The 27,334-nt window shown below is 34.1% G+C and overlaps 1 protein-coding gene across 2 annotated transcripts in view; it reads right to left on the reverse strand.

Moving 5' to 3' along the window:
* LOC133675837 (serine/threonine-protein kinase ATM) overlaps window positions 1-27,334 on the reverse strand; it is a 52,222-nt gene that overhangs the window by 5,481 nt on the left and 19,407 nt on the right. The window contains exons 26-70 of one of the 2 annotated variants that reach the window (XM_062097350.1): window positions 26,550-26,706; window positions 26,396-26,442; window positions 26,256-26,319; window positions 25,869-25,943; window positions 24,857-24,976; window positions 24,575-24,760; window positions 23,349-23,470; window positions 23,184-23,253; window positions 22,979-23,106; window positions 21,998-22,139; window positions 21,778-21,915; window positions 21,541-21,639; window positions 21,390-21,436; window positions 20,917-21,109; window positions 20,594-20,815; window positions 18,917-18,988; window positions 18,311-18,380; window positions 17,389-17,506; window positions 17,146-17,269; window positions 13,809-13,946; window positions 12,938-13,048; window positions 11,656-11,703; window positions 11,392-11,496; window positions 11,080-11,166; window positions 10,128-10,445; window positions 9,901-10,013; window positions 9,263-9,329; window positions 9,098-9,172; window positions 7,545-7,667; window positions 7,233-7,397; window positions 7,061-7,159; window positions 6,368-6,519; window positions 6,061-6,262; window positions 5,947-5,994; window positions 5,745-5,828; window positions 4,995-5,078; window positions 4,643-4,723; window positions 4,384-4,473; window positions 4,232-4,294; window positions 3,937-4,077; window positions 3,771-3,827; window positions 3,559-3,618; window positions 3,274-3,368; window positions 3,033-3,141; window positions 1,031-1,120 (exon numbers count right to left, since the gene is read on the reverse strand). In XM_062097350.1, the coding sequence (XP_061953334.1) occupies window positions 1,031-1,120; window positions 3,033-3,141; window positions 3,274-3,368; window positions 3,559-3,618; window positions 3,771-3,827; window positions 3,937-4,077; window positions 4,232-4,294; window positions 4,384-4,473; window positions 4,643-4,723; window positions 4,995-5,078; window positions 5,745-5,828; window positions 5,947-5,994; window positions 6,061-6,262; window positions 6,368-6,519; window positions 7,061-7,159; window positions 7,233-7,397; window positions 7,545-7,667; window positions 9,098-9,172; window positions 9,263-9,329; window positions 9,901-10,013; window positions 10,128-10,445; window positions 11,080-11,166; window positions 11,392-11,496; window positions 11,656-11,703; window positions 12,938-13,048; window positions 13,809-13,946; window positions 17,146-17,269; window positions 17,389-17,506; window positions 18,311-18,380; window positions 18,917-18,988; window positions 20,594-20,815; window positions 20,917-21,109; window positions 21,390-21,436; window positions 21,541-21,639; window positions 21,778-21,915; window positions 21,998-22,139; window positions 22,979-23,106; window positions 23,184-23,253; window positions 23,349-23,470; window positions 24,575-24,760; window positions 24,857-24,976; window positions 25,869-25,943; window positions 26,256-26,319; window positions 26,396-26,442; window positions 26,550-26,706 (4,999 nt within the window). The remainder of the gene's footprint in view (window positions 1-1,030; window positions 1,121-3,032; window positions 3,142-3,273; window positions 3,369-3,558; window positions 3,619-3,770; window positions 3,828-3,936; window positions 4,078-4,231; window positions 4,295-4,383; window positions 4,474-4,642; window positions 4,724-4,994; window positions 5,079-5,744; window positions 5,829-5,946; window positions 5,995-6,060; window positions 6,263-6,367; window positions 6,520-7,060; window positions 7,160-7,232; window positions 7,398-7,544; window positions 7,668-9,097; window positions 9,173-9,262; window positions 9,330-9,900; window positions 10,014-10,127; window positions 10,446-11,079; window positions 11,167-11,391; window positions 11,497-11,655; window positions 11,704-12,937; window positions 13,049-13,808; window positions 13,947-17,145; window positions 17,270-17,388; window positions 17,507-18,310; window positions 18,381-18,916; window positions 18,989-20,593; window positions 20,816-20,916; window positions 21,110-21,389; window positions 21,437-21,540; window positions 21,640-21,777; window positions 21,916-21,997; window positions 22,140-22,978; window positions 23,107-23,183; window positions 23,254-23,348; window positions 23,471-24,574; window positions 24,761-24,856; window positions 24,977-25,868; window positions 25,944-26,255; window positions 26,320-26,395; window positions 26,443-26,549; window positions 26,707-27,334) is intronic. The other variant, XM_062097351.1, reaches the window with a different exon arrangement.

Below are 27,334 nucleotides of genomic sequence, written 5' to 3' on the forward strand. Positions count from 1 at the left end.
GTTACAATCAGCATTGACACGGAATTTGGATAGAAATCATAACTTTTTTTTGTTCTATGCTTAGAGGTGAGTAATTAAAGATTGTTGACATTCTCTGGGTTAGTAAAATTCTCACCAAATTAACCACCTGATCTTAATTCATCTAAACATACGTCACTACAACATTGTAGACCCACAAAACTCTAAACTGTACTCACTGCTGACATCACAAAGAACACGCACGTGTTGGCAACAAGAACAGTCTTTAAACAAAATTGAATTCCAGATTAAGGAGCAATTTGACATGTCTACACCCACAACAATGAAATCTTTGCACTAAATTAGAGAAACAAAACCATCAATTGACTCAGGCAGTTTAAACTCTATCCAAAAACCAATAAATTAGACTCCCAAGACAAACCCTCAAAAAGACCTGATTCCATCCATGAAGAAAGGTAAACCGTTATGATCCACATTGACAGCAAACTATTTAATATTATGAAATGGAACTTGATAGACAGGATAAGAAGAAGGCCCTATCTTGATACAAGTAGAGGTAAAGATGGAGAGTCGGGTATGAGGCCATTTTTGTTTGCAAAACTATTACAATGATCATGGTCAAGTCTGGAATAATAACCTACAAATTAGTTCCCATTATACAAACAGTACCAGCAAACACTTCAGCTGTTAAATAAGTCAAATAAAAAGCATAAAGTCAAAGTGGTGGAAACATCATTTGCATAATGATATAATATCATTTGGGAAAAAATGAACACAGGATAGTACAGCAAAATAAGCATAAATCATATTGTAAAATCATTTTGAAAAACAATGTGCACATGATACTGCAGCAAAAGAAGCATCACTCATTAAACAGTTGATACATACATAGTTACATGCTAAGGGGTCACTAGTCAAACATACTCAATCCAAGACAAAAGAAACTAAAACCTAATAGATACACGATACAAACCTAATAACAGATTCACTTTTCAATGATAGAAAAGTCAAAATGACCATCAAAATTAAACAATATTTTGAAAGTAGGTACCTTGTATGTACGCACACCTAATCGTCTTTTCCATGTATCCCTGTTATTTTGTAGAAAAGTGTTAACCAGACCAAAAAATTGTTCCATAACCTGCAAAGCATTTACAAGATCTATCAACATCATAAAAGACATAGAATATGAACTAGTGCAACATTAAAAGAAAATATAATATTTCAAGACACAAAGGAACCACTTTCGTATATAACTCTATATGATAATGATAATTTGTTTACCAGTAGAAGGTATGGTCATATAGAAATATGACCATTCTGTTAGTAACAAGAAAATGTTCATTCTGCCAGTATGAGGCCATATTTCCAACAAGGTCTAGAGTTCAACTAGCTATTTAACATGTGACTTGCCGCAGGTCAGATTATTTTTTTTCAAGCAAAAAAATTAAATATACAGTTTTTGACATAAAATATCCTAAATGTAAATAAAATAGCTTATCCATGCATTTAATTAGATAAATCAAAAACCATTAATGAAAACTAAAGACAAAATTGAAAAAATCAAGAGGCAGAAATAGATTAAGATATTTTACCTTGCAGCACAAACCATTTATCTTGTTGTGTTTAAAGACTTTGTTTATCAAAATCAATTTTTTATTTAATCAAATAATAATAGAAATAAATGCAAACATGAAATTAATTGAATAAAATCAAAGGGAAAAAAAATGTTATGTAAGGTTACACGTATTAAAAATATTATTGAAAAATAAATATTTTTTTATTTTTAAAAATAAACTTCATTTATATAAAATATAATAAAAAAAAAGTATAAATAAATTATAATAATCTCTTCAAAAATTAAAAACATACAAAATAATTAAAAAAACGACTAAATAAACAAAAGAAAAAAGAAAGGGTATTAATTTAAATATAAAATAAAAATATTAAAAAAATATACATATTAAAAAAAAGGCATCAATTAAAAAAAACAAAATTATAAAAAGAGGCGAGCACTGCTACGCCTAGCAAGCTAGGCTAGCATGCCAGGCCAATTTAGAAAGGGCTCGCAAGCTCGTCCACCCCAACCTTTTTTTTTATAAAATAAAGTTAGATGATGCATCGTCTGATTTTCATTAGAAAATCAAGGTTGATGGTTTTTTTTTACCCATAAACTCATTTTTCAATCAATTTTTGACACAAAACAGCTAGAAAACACACCTTAATAAATCCATCAAAGGCCTTGAAAAACAAAAACAAAAAAACACACAAACCTAAAACAAAAAATTTTACTGAGCTTGGATCTAGTTTTTTAGGCAATTTAAAAGTGAAAAAAATATCTAAATAGAACTCCCCTCACCAAATGAAATCTGTTGACACCAAGATCGACCATTTTAATAGCAGAAATCAGTGTCAACGCTAATTTTCTCTCTATTACTGAAATCTAGTGACTCTCTCTCCTCTCTCAAACCATGGACTTAAAAATTAAAAAAAAAATGATTTTGGACTAAAATTGACTTTTTTTTGAAATTTCGAAAATTGGAGAGAATATTTATAATTTGAAAAATATGAGGATTACGATAAACATTGTTTTCAAAGTTAAAAAAAGTCATCCATTTCCTCTCCTTTTTCCACTTTGGTCCCCTATCTTTTAATCTTACCATTTCCTAACAAATTAACCTAAATTAGCCTACAATTTGGTCTTACAAGGGTGAAATAAATAAAAAAAAAAGGAAAAAAAAATATGAACAGTGAGTCCATAATGTTTTGAGAGTGGATTCAAAGTGAGTTCCCCACACGTTTTAAAGTTTTGTTAATATGTCTACAACTGCCCGTGTTAATTTATCAATATCTAGCACAAAAGGAATTTGACCAGGCATAGGAGAAAACTGTCAATAAATGCACAACAGGCATTCTCATCAATAAACTTAGCAGGAATTAGAAGTTCATACGTTTATGACCCATTTGCTTCAAAAAAGAAAGACTGGAAATTTTAAATGCTTTCCTGAAACTAATAACAGGGAAGTAAAGAAGAAACCACATGTGATTCTTACAGCATCTTGTCTTAGGTCATCATTTCCAGATTTAGCCAGCTGCCGGTACTTTTGACCATCAGAACCAAGGCATTCAACCACTTTTGGGGCATTTATACCATTCATTATCCTGTATATTGAACTAAATTCCATTAGAATGAAGCATCAAGCGTCACCTTTTTCTTGATTAATTCAAGCATGGCCAATTGTGGAAATAAGTGAAAAATAAAAATGTACTACAACTTTCATCTGGCTGACATACCTAACCGAATCAGCTAATCCCTTGAAGTGTGGGAAGGAACCTTCATGATAATGACAATCACGGTCAACTGGGAAGGTAGCAGTCACAACAGGTACCTGCAGATCCAACAAAGAGCAAAAGCTTCAAGGAACCATATAAGAGGAAGTGAATAATTAACATCCATGAGTGAACAAGATACAAGAGACGTGCCTGTTTTTCTAAGGATATATTATGTTTTCAGAACAAGTTCAAAACTTTTAAAATAAGAAAGTAAATCAGATGACTATGCTACGATGGTGAACTTACAAGTTCCAGCTGACGAACACTGCGGATTTCCCTTGGAAGTGAAACCCTTTTGTTGGTATCCTGCAAGAAACATAAACAAGTAAAAAAGGTTGTGGATTGTTAAAACTGTTACCAGTCACCCATCCCCTCTTCAAGTGCGCAATTAAACCTTGTAGGATCTTACACATCTTAAGAAAGGTAAAAGTTTAGACGGAAGAAACTGGTTCACAAACCTCTTTCTTTGTTTCCAGCTCGGCTAATTTGATATAGATCTCAACCATTTGTTTCATCTACATTAGTAACAAAAGCAAAAAAAAAAAATCCATGAAAAACTTAACAGCACAAAGAACATTATAAAGATTATGAAATGAAGAATTGAAGATCAATGTTGGAAAATACTTGTCTAATAATGGGCCCATGATATGAGGCCAATTCTTCTAGAAGCCTTTTTGCTGCAGTTATTTTATCCACATCCACCACAAATGAGTTTCTACTACGCTGTTTGTCCTTGATACGGTCACCATTTGCCAAAGCTAGAAGCTAGCACCAAAAGAGAGAGAAAAGTATGATATGTAGAATGAACTTCAACCAAGGACATTCGCAGACAACCAGTCTTGCATATGTCAGTGCATCAGAAGAGGTATTGCAAAAGAACTTTCATCACATGTTCAGCTGAAAAATGGATCTTAGATACCTGAAAAATGGTATGGTATGGATGGTCTATAGCCATTTTCTTCACAAGAGAAGCCAAAGCAAACTGTATAATTCCAACACAGATGTTAAAACAAAATCACACTTTAGCAAGATATACGAGAGAAAGAAATAAACATGCAAGACAGCCAAGACCTGAAAATTATGAGGTCCCAAACTGTCCTTCGAGCTTCCCATTCTTGAAGCAATTTGATAAACTAATGGTACAAATTTATAGGATTGAGCCTGCAAACAAAGTTGGAGGAACAAAACAAAATCAAGAGTATCAAATACTGGAAGAAATAAAAAATAGAAGATTTAAAAGTCGCAAATGTTTTATTTGGCACATATTATGAAAATATTTTATTTAATTCTAAGATAGCAAGTAAAATTTAGTGCCCCCATCAATTGTTACCTCATCAATTGTGTCAAGCATGTTATTTATAACATTTTGTCTCAAAGAAAGACTGAACCACAGGGAAACAAGTCGAAACACCTGAAAGCATAATACACGTTTGATGATCACAAGATACTGGATTCCACAAATCAAATCAGCATAATATCCATTATTTACTATGTTAAAAATATCTTGCTGATATATAACACATTGCAGAATGAAATACAAGATATTATGTACTTTATTGTACAACCCAATGAAAGCATTTCTATAATTTGTGCAAAAATAAGATTCAATAATGATTCCAGTTCACTCTCAATCCAGTTATTTTTCCTCTAAAGAACAGAGGACTGAAATAAAAAGTACATACCACTCTCACATCATATTTGTCACCTATCACCAAGCAACGCTTGTATCCTTCCAGAGCTAGGCTGAGAAAATTGTCCCTGTCATCCTGAGGAGTTGAAGTAAGCAATTAAACAAATAGTAAGGCTACACAAAAAGAAAAATAGTCCAAAAAATCTAACACACACAATAACATTCAATGCAATGATTTTATAATAAATTATACAACACCATTCATCACCGACCACATCAGTTAACAAAAATTTTATGTATTGACTTTTCTTGCTGTAGAAAATTCTCCATAAACAATTTAAGTTGGTTTTGTTATGCATAATAGACATTACGCTTCAGCCATGCCAATGACAATCAGAAGTGAAATGATTGATTCAACAAAGTAAAACACTAATTACCAAAGTACCTCGCTAAACTCCATGCATGTTCTGACTCTGACAAATCATTCCACGGTATATCTACCGGTTCTTATATTTCAATGTTTAATAACAAGTACAAAATGGTTTACAGGAACACTAAATAGAAGCTCTTGTGTCCCAACATGTAGTCTCTTCACAATACATGAAATCTGACTCAGATAAGTCATTCAACAGCATATCTAACGACTCAGATTTCAATGGCTAATAGCAAATATAATGGTTCATATGGATTGGAAAATCAGAGCTCTTCAGGATCATAACATGTAGTCTCCTCACATTACATAACAAGATAGTCTCATGTTATGCTTCAGTTCCTAAAATGGAGTGTGAGTGGGCGATAGTACCTTCAATTTTTCAGCCTCTTCCTTGTCCATTGCAAGTTGCCTTTGCAACTCAAGTATTTTTACAGAATAGTCATTCTTCTCCCCCTAAAATACCATAAATCAGAGCTTCAATACTAGGCTAAAAAAACTTAAAAGGCACTGAGTCCCACAGTGCACCATCAGCAGCAAAGAAAAAAAACTTGTATTAGGTTTTAATAGAAACCTTTGTTGAACTTCTTAGCCGCTTAACGAGTGCTTCCAACTCAGCTGCCTGCAAAATAAGATTCGTATAAAATTGCTGAGGTTGTGACACCCCCCCCCCCCCTCAATTTGGTACCTTGTGTTTCCTTAAACGCATTGCTGCTTGCCATTCACTAGAGGTTAGTCTTTCCTCGCATGACTTAAACAGAGCATCTGCATAGTGTGCAAGATGAAAATGAGCTTGGCTTTGTCTTTCTATGGACTTCTTGTTAGTAGTCTTGTGAGCTTCAGCAACTGAAACTGCAGGTTTTAGATACTTCTCTAAAATAGTTCTTGAGCTGCATACGAAATCAGATGTTGCATGAGAGAAAAATTGGCATTTTCGCTACATAAAGATGACGATAATAAAAAATTCTGCCAAGTTAAGGATAAAGAGTTATAACTTGCTAGATCTAGTTTCTGCCAGCCACTTTCCAACCAAGCGATATACATCCGAACCTTCTTGATTTGAGTGACAATTTTGGGATATGTATTTTGCAAGGCTGATAGCCATCTCATGCTGACCTTGGGCACGCAATAGCTTTGCTTCTTCAAGCTGCCATTATTTGAAGTATAATACTAAAGTTATAGTGATTTTCTGTGTATAACATCTTGGAAATACATGTAAGCAAAATTGTTGAATGCGAGGTACATCAATGTATGGAATTTAATGATAAGTAAACCATCTATCAGAACAACTTGTGTAAACTGGAAACAGACATAGGCATGGGATTCAAAGGCTTGTTGACTGAAGGCATGAAATTTAATGAAAGTGCACCAATTGATAGGAAACAAAAAGGTTCATAAACAACTTCAAGCATTTCATTTGAGCTTTCTACAAAACAGAAGTATAAATAAATTCCAACAGGATCAATCAGGCATTCAAAATCATCAATGCAAAGCATAATATTCATGTAACTGAAAATTCTGGATTGAAAAAAAATCCATTATTGTTGAATTAGAAAATCGTTATTTGAGAAGCAATTGAAAATACAGGGCCAATAATATTAAAAAAAAAAAAAAGAAGCCTCCATGGTATATAGTATCACATCAGTTAATAATTTAGAAAGAAATGCAGATCAGCAAATATTTTTTACCCTGCCAAGCCAATACAAAGTTGAGTACTGCTCTCCAGTTCCAGCACTAGCGAGCTTAAACTCATGCAGAAATGCAGTGGATTGAGAAAACCTAGAGCCCTGCCAACCATGGAGCAATATATCAGTTGGGGAGCCAACAAGGTATCATGGTATTGAAAACTGCCAATAGTACCTTACGAAGAGTGGATGCAGATTGCAAAAGATGTTCCGTTATACACTCGTTACATCTCAAGATTTGAAGCAGAACTCGCCTGAATGCTATGAATGGTTCCAACAAATTCATATGCAGCTGTGATCGTTCCAAAATAGAGTTCCAATCCACATTCAACCATGACAACTATATTGACAGACAAAAACATGCCAAGCAACCAGAAATGGTAACCTCAATTACTTTTATGGTTTCCTCACATATGTGACAAATAAGCAGAAAGAAATGTACTACGAACAAAGACCCCTCATTAAAATCAGAAAATTAGATGAAAACCTGCTCCATGGTAGGGATTACAGGTTCTGAAAACCTTTGTCTTTTCCCTGGATAGAATTCTGCCCTTTCACATAGAGATGTTTCCCAACGGATGTGCCATGCCATGCCAAGATGATAAAGAATCTGTAAAAGGTATCAATTCATGATAATAAAAATCTATAAAATAAAGAAAAGGCAAAGGCAACATGTCTGTTTCCTTCATGTAAAATTGAGAATTGAGAACACATGAGATTGCAATATTGGTTTTTCACTCCAAGGGGTTTTAAGGTTTACAAAGAACTATAAAGCTGGCTTATAGTTTTGAACTTTCATATCTAGGCCAGAAAATTTATAATATAAAAGTATCCTAGCTTCATGCTGTATTCTAGCCATATGATCATCAATTCACAATATGTAAATGATTATTTAAATTTGTTAATGGTGTCAAAGAACCATCTCAACCCAATAGCTTAAGCTGTTAGGTGAGGTCCCAGGATATGATTTATATTATTCTCTAACACACCCCCTCAAGTGAAAGCCCTTTGGGCTTGAAACTTGCACAGGCCCACATTACCTTGTGCTTAATTTTTATCAAATAAATAGGGATGGTGAGATTCGAACTCGTGACCGCTTGGTCATCAAGGCTCTGATACCATGTCAAAGAACCATCTCAACCCAATAGCTTAAGCTGTTAGGTGAGGTCCCAGGATATGATTTATATTATTCTCTAACAAATGGGCAATATGTAAATGATTGTAACTTCACTTTTTCTTTCCCTTTTAGGAAGAGAAGAAGGCCTTCTAGATTAATAACCACATGGATTGATTTTTCCCCATGCAAAAAAAAGAAAAAGAAAAGTTAAAATTGGCAAAACCATCGTAGTAACAGTGTACTTGCCTATGAGGACAAAATCTAAAAACTTTCATTCATTAAAAAAATAAGGGAAAATAGTTCCATCTATCCTTGTATTGGAGAGCTTGTCTCCAACATGTCCCTACATGTTTAATTGCATGTATTATGTCATTAAATTATCACAATAGGCTCTTCTATTATGTCATTAAATTATCACAACAGGCTCTTCTATTAGAACATGTCATCCAAATTAATAGAATTTAGCACCTGATTTACGAATGAGTCATTAATACATTTTCTGACACAACTATCCTTAATTTCATGTATAAAAAAATTCAATATTGATATTTATCTTTAAAAATTGCTAATACTGAATATAATTGGGTTAAATCATGTTTACTAAACACAAAAAAAGTAATCATGTGTTTATCACTTGTTTTCAAGGTTTCAAGAATGGTAGTTCGAGCCTAAAAATAAATCTGGCAGTTTCTGCAATTCACTTGCACATTTCTGTTAACTTGAATGACATGTTTTCAAACGCCTTATTGAAAACATGGTGATAACTTAGGGACATAATTGAAGCTGTTAAAATATAGGGAAAGATTGAGCTATTTTTCATAAAAAATAATAATCAGTCAGCAATGAAAAAAAATTTCCATCGAGAAAGAGCCCACATACACTTCATCAATCATCGAGCTTTAGAATAGACAAGCAATAGATACCTGAAGTTTAATTACTGTTGAGTATATGTATTCAGTGCTCTCCTCACTTGCACAAGAGACAGAGCGCACAAGCTCCTGATGTTAATAAAAAACTAATCACATTACTATTGTTATTGTTATTACATGCAGGAATCTGCCAGTAGAATGAATCTGATAAAAAATTACCTGCTTTGAGCCTCTTAGTTTTCTGTGAAATTCATCAAAATCTCCCTCTTGAAATGCCCTCAAACAACTGAATATTCCATCCAGTGAAAACAAAATGGAGAACATATTAAAAGAAACCCATGCTCATCTCTTATTATGCCCAAGAAAACCAAATCATTGGCTTCTCAAAGTACCATCACCACATTAAAATTCTACTTGTCCCTCTATCCATAGTCTAAAGTAACAATACAGTTATTATCATAGTGCAAAATAAAATGCTGTTGAAGGTCCAGCTGTCACATCCACGGTATACTCAACTCAATAAACCTCAAGACTCTTGATTGTAATACTAAAAAATTAAGCCTATTGTTTTCTTTTCAAAATCCTGATGATAAGAACCATTTCCAGTCCTATGTTCTTGTATACAATTCAGTTCTTTACTAATAAGTGTTGCTATTAAAACCTAGGGTACTATCAATTAATGTACTACTCACATTTATAATAAGAATTTAGATGATAAGATTTCTTATAAAGACAAGTTACTCAAAGCAGTCCCTATCATCCATATATATCAGACATCCAGAGTGAAATAGTAAGAGGGTTGATAAGAGTTACAGTATACAAACAACCAAAAAAAATACTGTTTCCTAGCAACTTACCCATGCAATTTTTCATTGAAATGATCAGATTTAACATCTGGGCGTGAAGGAGAATTAGCTCCCACAAAATGTAAGGATAAATCCCAGTTTCCGGCGCGCCAAGCAGCCTCATACTGCAAACAGATGGCCAAAAGATTTTGGAAACAATAAGGATATCTAATCAGACACAAGACAAAGAGTTGCACTGTCAATGAAAACAACACAGTTCAGATGAACAGATAGGACACCTGCAATTCATTGAACTCCAAATCATAATGAAACTGGTCCTTTCTATATGTCAATCCCTGGCAATATAAATCCAGCACATGTGTGCAACCAATCTGCTGCAGAGATCTAATCAGACCTTTGTAAGGTTTTCTCTGCCTCATCTCTTCTTCAGATGCAGAAAGTGATAGATGAGTTCCTAGTTGAGTATGCCCTGCTGACAATGTACTCGATCCACCATCCATTTGTAGCAGGGGGTTTGAACGTATTTGCAAGTCATAATATTCAAGCGCCTTACTCCAGTTCCCCTCATGCTCAAAGATAACAGCTTGAGAGGTTAACTTCCGTATAAAATCCAAAAAACACAAGAAAAATTGTGAGGCTACAATTTTAAATACCCTGTGCATATAACAAAACTAATAGCAAAAAACTAAAGCTAAACATGAAATCACTCTCACAGATCTAAAGAGGGATGCATGCAGTGGACTGTCGTCCTTAGTTTCTTTTATGACCACCACTACCAGTCCAATTTAATGTTACCATTCAGCATTAACAATTAGAAACAAGCCAAAAGAGTTAACATTTGATCTATAAAAACCCAGTTGTTAGCTTATCTATTTAAAAATGCATATACTTGCCATAAGAGTACCAAAACATTTCACTAATATATAGAAGTCAAATAAAAGGTTATTAAATCAAAGAGCATAAAGGTAGAGGAAAAACAAACATAAGTACAAGCTCGTAGCAGCTATCATGTGAAAAAGTGAAACAGAATTGCACTCCATTTTTACATTTTGGGCGGGGGAGAGAGGCTGCATTCAGATATTGTAACAATAAAGCCTTCAAGTTAGAGAATTTGATTAACTCTTAGAGCGTGATGTCTACAGTACAATTAGTCACACAGACTATTCAATGGGGAAAAAGATGCATGTAGTGAGCACAATAACTATCAAGTACCTACAAAAAATCACAGACCTTGTGTGATTGGATGATCCCATATAAGCTGTCAGGTTCATTAATATGAGTGACTGCTGACATAAGTATTTCAATGTGATGCGGCAACTGAAAGAAGGGGGAGCAAAAGGAAGAAAAATATGGTTAGAATAATTATTTTCCTCATGAAAACAGAGAATTCAGTGTTGGAAAAACAAACTTAACGCTTTCTTGTTCACAGTTATCTATGATGCCCTACAAATGATACCACAATTGACTAAGAAATGATAAAATCATCTTACTGGTCTGAGGAACATTGTTAATTGATACAACACAAAAACCCACAAAACTTACCACCTCAAGATGGGAGAAATCTGGGCTCCCTAGCATAAGGCCATTGAAATGCTCTTCACACCAATGCTCCACATACATCATAGCGGTGAAGTATGAGCCACAAATCTATAATGGAGATGCATCCATGTGAAAAAAGAAAAGGTAAATAAATTGTCATGTACATGCTAAAGAATGCATTCTCAACTAAATAAGTAAATAAGGAATTTGATCTGGGCTTGAAAACTCAATAAAATACATAACAAACAGTCAGATTTTGTCACTCACAACTGCTGATTTGGCAACAGCAAGATAATCAATTGTCAGCCAATAAACCTGCCAAATATGGGGATAGTCAATTAAAAGGGAAAAAATAAAGCCAGCAAGAAAGTAAGATATATCTGATGCTAAATTTAAGAAAGCCTGAAACCCAACTATTTAGAGTCAGCAGTTGATATCTTTTTTCCACATGGAAATCAATTTCCATCCTTTTTAATCCCTTGGGGTATTGACAATTTACTAACAATAAAGATGAGGCACCACCAATGCACTAATAAGGTATAAAATAGAGCATCAAAATTTCTTTCAAACACGTGGGTGTGTTGTCTGTAGGGGAGAAAGAAAGAGAGATTATAATTCAAAGTTAACATGTTAGATGTTAGAACTACAGAATGCAAATATCAAGATGAATAAAATGAATACAGGTAAATCATGAAATGTAGCTTTGACCACCACACAATTTTCTCAACCTCAAACAGACTATTAATTTTGTATAAACAGAACTGCACTGCACATAACAAATCTCCTATTTCCAATCTTTCGTCTCCTACCAGTGAATAATTTTGCATCAACTAATCCCACAGAGGGGAAACCTTTCACCACAAAAACATTACTTTTGGACCCTCACATTTCTCTGACAACCCTAGCTGCAGTCCAACCATTAAATCATTTTCATTCACACACATAAACTGAGTGGAAATCATTTACCACAAAAAAACATTATTGTTGGACCATCAATTTCTCTTTGATACCCCTAGCTGGGACACACTCACATGCACACACATGCATATTTAAAATAACCATTTAAAATTCCACTTCATTAAAAAATCTTTGGCCAGTACTTTCTCTACTTCCTCATCAGTGAAATTGATTTGTATTAACTTCATGCTATCATTACTTATACATATAATATCCTTGTCTGCACACACGGATATTTATCACTATTCCTGCAAAGGTAATCTAATGAAAGGTTAAAAAGAGTTATTTACATATTTTATCTCCAAGTCCTCATTTCCAACAAGTTTTAGCCTTACAGGATCAGCTCTGGAACTCAAGCAAAAGGATCAAATTTTCCACAAGCTTGAAAGTAATCAAATTAGGAAACATTTTGTGGCCCTTTATATACAAAATTTGGACAATACCTGTGCTTACGAACATGGCATATTTGTGCCTGGATGCACAGGTTCCCTCATACGGTAAAACAAGATTCTTAACAAATGCTTCAAAAGAACATATGTGACATAAAATTGCAGCAGTTAGCTTATGAGCATGTCTGAAAAAAAAACCATACCTTGTCCCAGGAAGATGTTGTCATTACCATTGAACTTGATGCAGCTACTGAATCTCTAGCCTTTACAGCAGTGGAACGGGATATTGAGTCATAGCTAGAAGGCTTAGCATTCTACAAAAACCATTGGAAAAAAAAAAAAAAAAAATTCAACAAGTTCAGCACATAGTGGTAATTACAGCCATAGGTCATCACTCTTCATAAGATGTAAATTCTTTTAGGTAGAAGGAAATCCTATATTCTACTGACAGCTTTTTAGGCAATGCTATATGGGATCGGGTCCTCAATATAGGTGCATATCCAAAAATATTAAGATTTCCCTGCCCCTAACTAATGGCTAGGTAGAATAAGCAAATGATAACAGTTGCTGCACGCTTAGCAATCAATGCTTCAATTTTTTTATCTCTTAATTATTCTGCACAGCCTTATCCTCACCATATGACATCAGCTGTATCCACCTTACAATCTAAATAAGGCATGTAAATTAAAAATAAAGACCATTTACTTTATTTTTCTTTAAACTTAAACCATGATGATCAATGCAAGGGAAAGAGAACAAATTTCTTACCAATATGCCAACGCTTCTCAATAAAAGACCCACTAAATGTATAGTTAGAGAGTTACTTTTTTCTCCCCTTTTCACCAATCTTAACAATTACTGATCCCCATTCAATTTGGAAAAACCAGAGGAGATACCAGGAGTACAGTAATCTGCTGTAGCAATAGTAAAGGAAATATCTCGCTTTGTGCAAAATGGTGCAGAAATAATTGTGAACCAAAAGAGAAGGAGAGAGAAAAGAGAGCATGTGAAACTGAAGAAATCAAATTTCATATTTAAAATGCATCATATAGATGTGATCCTTTATGCACTTGCCTTAGTACTTTCTCGCTTTGATTGTCGTAAAGAAGATTTTTCCATGACATGACATAACCGAAGTTCATTTAGGGCATTCAAGAAGACTTGAACTGATTTAATCAACTCATTACACTCTGTTAGTATATGTTCCTGCGCCTGCATGTAAATAAAAAAAATCAGGTGCAACCATGCAAAATACACTGCAGTGGATAATGAGTAGCATTCCAAACTTCACAAGTAATAGCATAAACACAGTAACTTGTCAAAACATTCACACCCAAGTCACATCAAACTAATACTAATTTTACTGTTTCCTAACCTATTGACTTATGTAATTCGAGATAAGAATACCAATAACATGACGCTACAGTAAGACAATAAATAAAAACATAAAAATGTACTTTCATATCTTTAAAAATATATATATAGTGTGTGTGTGTGTGCGCGCGCGTGTAAAATTCTACTAGACATGAAATATATAAACTAAAATGGAATATAACAAAACAGAAAAGGATTCATCTCACTGATATGTGAAGGTTAGACAATGCAATAACAAAGCTCTATTAGCCAACTACCTGAGAACTGTTACACATTCATTTTAACCAGATTGAATCTAAAGCCAAACATCTAGGTAAATTCTATTTTCACTTGTGTATTGCTTTCATATTGCCGTAGCTGTTGTCCTTATGGTGCCAACTGAATCAAGTTTCTCTTTTTCTAGCATCCATAAAATGCTATCGTTACTGCTATGACTAAAAAGAAGAGAGCTTAGAATCATAGAGCATTAGAGCAAGGAGTCAGGTCTCCTTATAATGTTTTCTCCTTGTATCTTATCGAAACACCAGAAATACACGACACTTTTATCATACTCACGAGAATTGATTCCAAGTCTCTGGATAATGTTACTACCATGTATCTTATCACAACACTAGGAATGAGACAATAAATATCTATTACATAAATTAATTCTTTCAGAATCTCTGTTGACGACTAAACTCCAGCGTACCTGTCCCAAATCAGCTAGATTTAGCCACATAAATCCTTTTCCTCCATTTGTTTTTTTTTACACCAAACTCTTCATGAAAACAAAGTGGTTATGACAGTAAAGCATTTTTCATTGCTCCAGCCCAAGTCATTCCTTGGTCTACCTCTCATTCTCATTAATCCCACTCCAATCATTCAACTCATCAGCATGAGTGCTCTCTTTTCAATAAATGAAGGCCATAAATCGAGCATGACTTCACTCCTCATTAAAGGTGGAGCACTGTTGTGTCTTGATGTGGTGGCATGTATTGTTTGGCTCCCTATTTCAAGGTGTAGTTCTCTGCATAGCACTTTAACTTGTCTTGACAAGAGATGATATTCTGCTATGTTTTAGATTATTGATAGGCTACAGCATTTTATTCTTAAAATGTCTCTTCGTTCACGCAGGCAATCTATACTTTTACTCAATTCATTAATAAATAATGTCTCTGATTAACCGAAAAGAAAAAAAAAATAGTCACCAGTACGTTAATATATCCATGTCAGCCATTGCCAGTCCAACAGCACTCTTTGGAAAACTAATTAACCTGAAAGTTTCGGCTAATATTTAAGAGCACAGCAGTATTTATATCAGACCCATCCCTTAATGTGCAAGTCCATTTGCATTTTTCATGTGGACCTCAATAGCAAGCCTGTCAATTTTGTGCAACAATCAATGTTAGTTACATGGATTTTCAGGATCTGATGTTTTGAGTACCTGACAATTTGTTCATGATAGCTTGAAGCTGTATTAGGAAACATCAACCATCCAATTTAAAAGCTTAACCCAATAGGAAGAGCTTAAGAAAACACTTATAACTAACACTTAGCTTATCCTGAACTGGTACTCATTCAATTCTTATGATATCTTTTAGGGAACCATCAACCATCCAATCAAAAAGCTTAATCCGATGGGAAGAGCTTAAGAAAATACATATAGCTAACACTTAGCTTATCCTGAACTGGTACTCTCATTCAATTCTTATCAAATCTTTTATGTGTTAGCACAGATATCTTAACAATCGCAGCTGCACTCATTTAAGGGATGCTGCTCTCTTAAGCCATAAGCCATACACCAAATTAACAGGGACAGTCATCAAACCAGTCCTAGAAATTTATCAAGTTTTCTGGTTGAGTCTTCAACTTTAATTTCTTCTATTTAACTCTTTACATTTAAAATTATCAGTTGAGTTCAACTACAAGCACCTCTTAGAGAATTGATGATGTGGCTGCTATATGTACAAGAATAAATCAGAAAAATCAGATTACAGAAATCATTTGAGGCTACAGAAGAGTTGGCTTCGGAGAAAGGAAAAAGATTCGTAATCTTTTTTCCCTTTTTATTTTCTTTGCTGGAAGAAAAGTTATGGGAAATTGATGCTAAAAAGAAAGAGAAAGACCAACCTAGTGGGCAACGTGGCTCTTCTTCTACATCATCTAATGTACCATTATTATCCATTTTCTCCGCGCTCAGAATGTGTGCATATAGGGTTGCATCATCAATTCTTTAACAGAAGTTTGCAAGTGAAATTCAACTAGTACTTTTTCAAGTGTTGAAAGGAAAATATAGAAAAAATTAAAATTGATGTACTCAATGAGAAAAGCCAAAAGAGTTCAAAGACCGATTTCATGCTCATTGCAATCTAAAAGAGGACCTCAAACCCTCTGAATATCAAACAAGGATAAAACTTTCCCTCTGTCTCCCTTTCGCTACAACCCTCCCCGTGATGCTTTAACCTCAATAAAACAAGAAACAGTGTCCATCAGAACTAACTCAATGTGAAGTGACTCTTCAAAATTATAACATTACTTTCCTAGAAAATGCACCACGCGACGGAAAATAACAGCGTGTCACCATTAAAGTTTTACCGCCTTTCATCCTTCCAAATCCAAGAATGGATCAACCAATAAATCGTACTATAATTCTATGGGGATTATCTTCTTCCAAGTCCCCTCTTTTTATATGTAGAGATTAGGAACTGAAAATGGTCACCAGAAAGAACCTACACTACATCCAGTTAACAACACCCCCTCCAGTAACCCTAATATTTCGATGCATCTTCTGTTTTATTCATCTTGCCAACCCTTCAAAACTCTAGATTTTTGTTTACCACGGCTTTTAGTCTATTAGAACTATGCCTCATTAAAAATAATAAATAAATAAAATGAAGAAAGATTTAACATGCAAATTAAACCAAATAAAGAGCCATGAATCATTTAAATACTCAATTATTTAGACATTAAGCAACAAAGCAGAAATTGAAAATCTGTAAAATGATAAAATCCAGCTTGACAGCAAAATGAAAATTTGCAGAGAATAAAAAAAAATTACCTGCAAAGAGATTAATTTATGAAGATCAACATCAATATCCTTCTGAAAAGCTAGATCTTTGATAACACTTGGAAACAAAAGCTCAGCAACTTCAGCTTTCAATAACACGATATCTTGGCATAATCTAAAAGCAGCATAATAAGCAAAACAGTTACTTTAACAGGCAAGAATAACCATAAGACACAATATAAGCACCTAGATCTATAGATACTTGAAACAAGTTACTAAACTTATAAAAAATACCTTAGAATAACATCATTGCAGTAGCTAATCAATGAATACACAAGTGGACAAATCCACATTTGGAAGGTCTTATTACATGTCTCCCATATTATAGACTCCTCAAGTGAAATTGCTTCAGCTGAAAATGACAGGAAAAAAGAAACCATCAGATATTTTGCATGCAAATTATACAACAAAAGTCAGACTCTAACAGAAAGTAGTGTGTTTATTGTTTAGTAATCTATTAAAACAATATGAAAATGAAATACATGTCCATATGCGTGATTAAACACATACACGAGCAAAAAAAGAGAGAGATTGACTCTATAAATCATATATACTGCAAGAAACAGAATCTCTACCCTAAAAAAAAGAGAGAGATTGACTCTATAAATCAATCAAACAAGCTCCTGCAGAACTGGGTTCTCACAGGGCAGTGAGTGGCGTGAAGCAGAAATCTCTTCTTAAACCCATTACTTTGAAATTTTCAGTGAATGCAACTTTCACTCAAATTCATAACAACTCAGAGAACAACTTATCTCTACATAAACTCACTCTAATTCTTGAGTTGCAGACCCTTCCATCATGGTCATCCTGATTCCCATTGATAAAACAACTCGTATTCAATAATCAATTGATATACTACAAGATGTGACCTACATGTGGGGTCTGAATGGATCATAATATAAATAAATAATAAAACAATGGAAATGGAAATGGAAATCAGATAATGACATGCTATTGAAAAAAAAAACAATCAGCAGTCAAAACAACCTAAACTCCACTTATCAGAAAGCAACTATAATAATTATGATGGTAGGGCTGATATCAAAAACTCAAAAACTTTTGATACATAGAAGTACTTATGATGAGAAACCTAAAACAATTTGGTATTGAAAGCAATAACGAAATCTTTTAAGGAAAAAAGTTAGTAACACTATACCTCTATACCTCTTTCCAATATCCAGCACTAACTTCTCCACCAGCTCAATATTTACACCCTTTGAGTGAATCTACAAGACAAGAATTACATGATGATTCCTTCATTAAGTCGACCTTTGTCCATAAATCAGGATAAAGCAAATGATATCACAACCAAGGACAATAAGCATACAAGCACAACTGCCAGCAATAATGGTCTAGCTCTATCAGAGTTGAATTACAGCTTCAAAATGGATGGTGAAAAGGGGAAGATATCAGCTATTGACGTTCTGTAAGATCACCATCTTTTGTTTTCTCATCACTTTTTACATTTAAACCTATCTGAAAGCAATTCCAAACCTAGACATGCATGCCACTTACATTGGTATTCTCACATTACTTTAAAATTTTAATCTCAAAACAATACTTAAACCATCTTTAAGATAATAAGTTAAACATCAGCAACAATGCATGTGGTACTGGGATAGCAGCACCAGACCAGAGTAAAATCCATGCCTACTATGCCAAAATGAAAACATTTTTCCCATATTGTCAGTAAATAATATCAAGGACCTTATCAGTAAAACAACTATTATAATAAACAAACTGTCAACCAGAATATGTGTACCTCAATAAGAGACCTTTCATAAGAACCAAATGACAACAGAGCTCTTTGACCTCTTTCAGTTGAGAGTATTCCCTGTTCAAGGGGAAAATGTATGAGAATGTTCTTCATTTCCTTTAGTAGAATACATACCTAAGGGTATAGAGCTTTTTGGCATTTATAATAAATATCATCTGAAACTTCCATATAAAACATGAAATTAAAAGAAACAGAAACAAAGTTGAAAAAAGAATGTTCACCAAGGGCATAACTGATTTAAGGAAGAGAAAGGGATTAAATATCCTCAGACACAAAGTTGAATTATTATGGATCTGTTTGGCCTTGTTGTCCTTGCAAGTTAAACAGGTATTGCTATAGGCACAAGCACTAAAAATGAAAACTTAATTAATAAAAGTTGATGGATGTTTAGTTATTTATGTGCTACTGAGTTTGAAAGAAAGCAATGAGTGTTTGGTTAAACTTAGATTAAAAGTGGTGTAGGGAATCAAATGACAAATACGAACACAAGTCTTTTTTCATGTACGGGGGTGGATATGAAAGAAAAGAAAAGAGAAACATGTAAGATTAACTAAAACAAAATTAAAAGGAAAAAAAAAGTACTATTTATGTGCTTCAGCTTGTTTATGGTGAAACAAAGACTTGTATACATATAATAATAAAACCGTACTAATTTGGAAGGTTGAAGGATAGTTTTGTCAAATAAAAATAAAAATTAATGGCTAATTGTGGAAGCATATTCCACTTTTGAAAGAAGCAGGTGATCTTATGCTTTTACGAACAGAAGATTTTAAAGGGCTACCGTAATTAATTTTACCAAACATTTACGTTCAGATGAAAAATAAAGCCAAGTTGTTTTGATGTGACTTTGAGCAAAAAGCCAAACAGACTCTACATCAATGACTTTATAATAATAGAAACAAGAATGATTACATAAAGTTGAATGGTTACATAAAATAACTTTTTAAAAATTGAAAAGGGGAATAACAAAGCAAGATTTTTTTTTTTAACTCAGCTCAGGTGTGCTTCAATTACAAACTAGTTAAGATGTCTATACAAACAATTTTCTTCATTTTTTTTTCTTAATTTTAAAAGAAAAAAGAATATTCAGAAGACAGGTTCTAGGAAAACAAATTTAAGACTTAAATGCAAGTAACAGCATGATTTACGATAATCTCAATTAAGTTACCCAACCTTTACACTGTACATAACATACCAGTGTTTGAACTACTTATCAAAAAAACATGCCAGAATCAAACAAATACCAATCCACACAAACACATCAATTGTTGCATCCACCAAGCCAAGCAAAAAATAGCATAAAGGGAAAAGCACTATTTATAAATCTTTCACGTATTGGCATTTAATGCACTTTTAGTTTTTAAGGTTTTATATAAACAGTTTTTACCAGTGCTCTAAGCATATTTCAATGCTTCTGTTGGTACATTTTTTCCAGCTTTAGGCAACCAACACCGATCCCAAATAAAAATTTCAACCATAACATTGCACAAAATTGTAATAGACATTGCAATAAATTAGCTAATTGGCACTTCCAAACTTATTGAATGCAACATTGATCACGAACTCAGATGTTCAAGAGGAGCAATCAATCAAACACAGAAATAACTTGAGTCAGATAAAAACAATCAGTAGATAAAACCATCTAAATCTCCCCACGCTTACCCGAAGAGATTGTGAGGTCAAATCAACAATTCTAACAGAATCATCCATCAGATACTTCATCAGAAGTTTCAAGAGCGCAATCAGTAGTTCTTCAGATACACCAGTATCCATGTTAAAATTCACTTCAAAAGGGTTGGTGATCTTCAATTGTTGACAAACTTTCATTTGACCATAGTCTACAGGTAGATGGAAAACAACGGAATGTGGGTCCCCAATGCCAACCTAAAGTCACAATCAATAGAATAAAAAACCTTAGCTTCTTGTTCTCAGCAAACAAACAAAATGTATAAAGTTCAAAGGCCTGAACATGTATAAATTGATACCTTGGACACAAAATCAGACACCAATGGTCTGATACTACTTGCATCATCGGAACCACTCATGCGAACAAGTGTCCAGATTGATTGGACAATTTCAGGGTCACGGTGCCAATACACATCCTCCATAACATCTTTCGCATTCCTTCCCCTCTGAAAACTTTCCCCCATGAGTAATTTCTTGTGCAGTGCTTGAACACTGCAAGAATATTTAGCATCTCAGTCACAATTAAAAGGCGCAAATTTCAAATTGCATGGCTAGATATTACCATATAAACCAAATAGTTTCCTTAGACATGATGAAAAGTTAGTAAGAATAAATATTAAGCGAAAGATTACACAAAGGAGAATAAGGTGAAATCAATTTAAAAATAATTGATTTAATTTACAGATTTCAATACAGAGTAATTGTAAATACCACCAAAAGTACTCTATGACCATATATTGGAACCAATAATAAGCTCAGAAAGGCCAATCACCTGCATAAAAGTAATCTTGGCGGAAGGTAGAAAGATCTCTTGACGAACTGAAAATAAGCAATACAAAATGTACGAAAAAAGATGAGTCAGAGTGAATAGATGCCACAATAACAAATACCTATCAGGTTAACCATTAAGTTTAACTACTGACCTCCAATAGGTGGGCCCTCAGAGAGTAAGCTTCGCATAATTGGTGATGAAACTCGCGTATCTCATCAAAGATATCTATTTCAGGGAAGGGCTCCAGCTCCTGCAGAAGTAATAGCATGACTTAAAAGGCTAACTTTCTACTGCTTCACATGACATAAATTTTACAAGATGAGATCATATAAGCCAATATCATTAGCACCAATATCAATTTACACCACAGATGAAAGTCAAAACTTACTCTAACATAATCATGAAGAGATGGATCAGAGCCCACAGTTAGCTGGCGGAGCAAAGATAAGATTTCATATGCTCTAGTGCCAATTTCCCCAGAAGTTTCAGAGGGAATGCAACATGCTACCAACTTCGAGACTAAAAACTACACAACCCACCAAAAATGAACAAAGAACATTGGGAATGCTTTGGTTAAAGATAATTCTAGGTCTTAGAATATGAGGTACCTGAAGCTGCTCACCAAGCACATTGGCAATGTCTTTGGATGGGTTGCCTTTTAATGTGTTGAGCAAAGCAGAAATAACACGGCAGCATTGATCTTGTAAAGCATCACAACCAATGAATTGTCCAATCAAATTGATAAGATACCTGTTACTCAAAAGAAAAAAGAGTTAAAATGACTCTAAGATAAAAGACATTTGTTAAAATTACAAATTGCCCAAATATTTTAATAGATAAAGTAAAACACTCTATTCAGTTAGTGGAATTTTAATGAAAAAGACAAACAAAGTGAAAATGGAAGCAAAGAAAAGGCAAAAGCATGAGAAACAATGTCCAAGGGAAGGAAACCCTTTCCAGAGTCATATCCATCAAACAATTTGGGATAGTGAAATGATTCCAAAAGAAGACATCATGTAAAACCAGAAAGATGGTTAATAACTCTTTTGTATTTTGTGGATATATGGATGTACCACTGCATCAAAATTTGCAGCTTCACATTGCTTCTAGACCACCCATCACAAAGGAGTTTTGAGGAAGACTGAAGTTAAGAGAAGGTGCCATTATATTGTAATGATGTCAGATAAGTAGGGTTCATCAGATAAGTAAACAGAGAAATAAGGAGAAAGAATGTTCAAAGGATGGAGAAGAAAAATCTTTCAAATAGAAGAGAAGATAGTAGAATGCGGAGATCCAAGACTTGAAACCAAAGTAGATAGAAGAAAAACCACCAACTACCACAATAGTGTAAAAAAATATACTTAATTATCCATGCAAGCAACATATACATGATTTTTACCAGTCAATGAACAAGTGTACTGGAAACAATGCTCCAATAAGTTTGTATAATAGATCCAAAAACCCCATGAAAAAACTGAACAAACACAATCTTTAGCACCATGTAGCTTCCAAGATTAAATTTGCTTAAAACAAGGTTCCGATAACTTGGTTGTCATTAAAAAGCTCCATTTGAACAACTATAGACATACTTGAAAGTGCTTGAAACAGAAGCTCTATGCCCAATGATATCTACAAGCACCTCAATTCCAGCCAACCTATGGCATCTGTGCCTATGATGAACTGCTGCTTCTATTTTGTAATGCATTTCCACTAGAAACTGCAAATCAAAACATGAACAGTATCAGCAACAAACAATTGATAATGTTCAAAGATACATACAAGGCACATGCTCACCATGAAAACTCTATCCGGGCGAAAAATGTTAATCTTATCAAGCACAGAAACACTTGTAGGATAATCCTCCCTACATACATGTAAAATTTATGTTAAGAAAAAAGAAAAAAGAGGATCCAGAAAAATAACATAAAAGAAGTCAAGCAAGATAAGAAGGTAATGCACATTTCCAGAAACCCATCCACAACTGTTTGAATTGCACGTGCCACTGTTTCTCTGGAAAAGAAAGGGATTGCAGGATCCAGTGCGCAAGAGGCAAGGGCCAGAACATGGCTCAAAATAGATACCTGCAAATATTGAAGGAAACATGACAATATATGCAGCTGATAACTTGATATATTTATGGAGAGAAATTTACTGAATTCAGATTCTTATGAAGAAAGAATGACATCAATCTGTCCACATACGACAAATAATAATAATACAAAAAAAACATTGCAGAGATTAAATTCAAGATAGCAAAAGGCATGATTTTATTGGCATGAAAAATTTAAGAATTTGTCCACATACTACAGAAAGCATTTCCATGCATGTTCGTATCAGAAATTAGTACATATCCAATGCTCCCGATATGCTTCCATCATTTCTCAAACAAATAAAAACTTTAATATGTAAATACAATCAGAAATTTGTAAGGAACCCTCTCACATGAGAAACATGAGTCAAGATATTATGCAATTATTAATAGGTACAAAGCCATATATATTTCAGAAGAAAAAGAAGATGATGGTGATGGTAATCAATGTCTAACATGAGGATGAAGTGAAACAGTATTACAATTGCTGTAATTAATTTAGTTCTTTATCTAAACAGAGCTAAGGTTTTTTGTTTTTTCGCTTACAAAATCAGGGTGCTTGTTTGATTAAAACTAAATGATGGTATTGTTACAATTCATTTGATAGAAAGATGTCTGATCTTATTCATACATAGTATCATATCCTATTGACAAACCAATGCTACATGGCACATGAAAATGGGCATTTGATTAAAGAAATAAAAATTGTTCCCTCGATATGAATACACATAACTGCTGGACAAAAATGTTTTCTTTTAAGGGACACCATACAAGTTGGAACGGTACAAAACAATTACTGACAAGTAACTATCCATATAAAGAAAGGAAAGGAAGAAACAAAATTAAACACGCAGTGCACTTCCAAGGAGCTAGCTGAACCTTAATACCTAACAGTGGAATAGAATAGCTGAACCTTAAACCGACAAAAGATGTAAATAAGTTCCATATTAGATTCACTTTTTTTTCTCATGCCACTATCATGTTAGTTTGCAATAGCCCACACAATAAACTGAAACAGCCAATTTGAACATTTTTATCCCACTGAAATATTTTGCTCTCCACTAAGAGCTTTCTATTTCAAGAAATAGGAGCACACCATGTGTTTCTTTATGAGCTTGTCTCTTTCACTCTCAGATAGCTCTGTCAAACACAGAATTGAACTCTGAAGCACCTTTGCTCCTCTTTCCCAACCAGATCTCTTACTACAATGCAACACAATACAAACTGAAAATATTGGCACAAAGTGAATTTTAACTAGAACTGCCAAAGGCTGACAAGCAACCTGCAACAAAACACATTTGTCAGCAGTTATAACAAACACTAGTGCTGGTGCTAATACAAAGTAGAAAATTAAAAATAGCAGACATTACTCTCATACCCTAGCCACCCAATTCAGGTTGGAACTATCTTCATTCAGAACCAATGCTGGAAGAAGCCAGTGGCAACAGTATTGCATGAAATAACTAGGTTCAGCATCTGATACAAAAAGCTGTCGAATCTACAAAGCACAATTATTAAATGGTCAGGTGAGGTAGATACTTCAAGTCGTATGTTGAATACAAATATATTGTAATTACAACATTTGTTTTCAAGTAGTTAATTTAGGTTACACCGCATTACAGTTACATATGGCTATTCATGTATACCATTTGCATAGAATAAATACCTATCAAACAATTATTCACACTGCAAACCCCAAACATTATACTTATTGTTAGCTTGAAAAGAAAAGAATCCAAAAATGGAACTGGAAAAGTTCATGGAATAATATCCTGATAAAATCTGGTTATACAGAATTGAATTCCTTAAACTTGCATCAAAACTATCTAACTACGACATGTAGTTTCTTTTTGTTCTCATCAGTTTACTTTTTGCAACAGAAGTCATTCTCTGGGATCGTCAATGGGGTTGGCCAGCCTGTATCATTTCCAATTCTATGCAATGATATTTTCAAAACTATAAGTTTAGATGAGCACCACCTTTTGACAGAAGAATCCTATGCCATAACAACTCAATAGGGATGCATATTTATTCATTGTTCAACAGAGAAAATTTCACTTAAAAATCCATGGTATATCATGCCCTGAGTTTGATGTGTCTAGTAGAAGTGCTAAAACAATGGGCGCATTCAAGCTCTAGTACTTGAGCAAACAATTAGTGAAAGCTGTTCCTTTCACACCATTTTTTATTATCACTAAATTTCCCTTTCCCCCTAAAAAACAAAAGTAGATCTAGAAATTTCCATCTCCAAAATAAAAATAAAAAAATACCTAGCAGTTGACTTTGTTCATTAATGATACAAAAGATACATAATATATCTGCAACTGAATGATCTATGGGTAGCTAACACACATTTGACAAGGAATTATATGAGACTGAATTTAAAGTACCTCAACAAGTGCCACTAAACTAACATCGCAAGTGACCCAGTAGAAGAGTATTGATCCCAGTAGCTGCTCCAAGTACTGAAAATATATAAATAAATAAAGACTAAATACAAATATAGATGACATGTCAAACATTCAAAAACTATCAAGTAATAGAACACAAAAATCCAGTTGACTTCTGGGGGGGAGGCTGTAAGAATCAGAGTGCATAACCAGACAGTATATTCCTCCTCAAGAGCGAGCTGAGTATGGAAGAAAAATGGAAGTGCAACTGAGGATCACTTTGATGTACTGCCCTCATTAAAATAATTATCGTCCCAAGAGACTCTTACTCAGCACTAAAAATGCAACATTAAAAATCAAATTAAAGGAGAGAACTACTATCATAACCTTGAACCTGGTTGCGTAGTTGAGCTGCCTTGACAGATTGTCGAGTGCCGCATGCACCAATTCCCTGAACCAAAAGGTGAAGACATCAAGAAAGTAATTATGCCTCATTACAAAGAACAAAATAAGGTGGAATAATGTACCTATGACCAGGGTCAATGGCAGAAATCACGCACATCATGAAAACAGCCTGCACATGTCACATCAATCAGCCCTTTAAAATGCAGAGACTTGTAAACCCTATCAGGCAAGTGAAGTTTAAACAAATTAGAAGTCTCGGCCAGGAGGAAAGATTACCTCCAACTCTATTTTCTCACTATGCAAAGCAAGATGCATAAGTGTAACAATAACAGTTTCCATTTTTGGTGTGGGCTGAGGACCACAAGCTAGGACCTCCTTTGCAGTAACAACTTTTCCTTTCAAGGGAATAACCATTGCAACACCAAAGTTTGAACTGGATAAAAATAGCCAATAAGTATCCTCGATATTAATGCCATGACAGAAATGGAGAAAAAAGGTTGATGGTGATAACAAAATTGTGGGGCCAAAAAAAATAACTAAAAGAAGAATGTATTACTAGAGAAAGTAGAATGCACAACTTGGAGAATAAGAATTCCATACAAAAGGTGAAGAAAATTGAGCTAAACTCAATATACAAGAGCACTCCAATCCTACTTAACATTATTTGGGGAAGCGCCCCTAAAGATCCCCAAGGCCAAACACCATAAGGATGCAAAAAATCTTTCATGTCCTCAATTGCCTCCAAGTACCAGTTTTCTATATCCAAAAGCACAATAACTGCAGAAAAAACACAACACCCAATGGATATCCTGCAACACTTCCTCCAAAAACACCCACAGGATATCCCAGACCAATTTGTCATCCTCCTCTGGATCAAACATGACTCACCTACTACATGAAACTAAGCTACATAGAGAGTTTAAGCATGTCCACCATTAACCTGACACCTTCGACATTATACTATTCAAATCTCCAAAAAAATGGACCATCAATGGCAACCATTCACAAATCTATTAATATATGGTCAAAAAGAAAAAATTGCCTCAGGTAAATTTGAATTC

This window comes from Populus nigra, chromosome 16 (genome assembly GCF_951802175.1).
Source record: "Populus nigra chromosome 16, ddPopNigr1.1, whole genome shotgun sequence".
In the NCBI taxonomy this organism is placed as follows: Eukaryota; Viridiplantae; Streptophyta; class Magnoliopsida; order Malpighiales; family Salicaceae; genus Populus; species Populus nigra.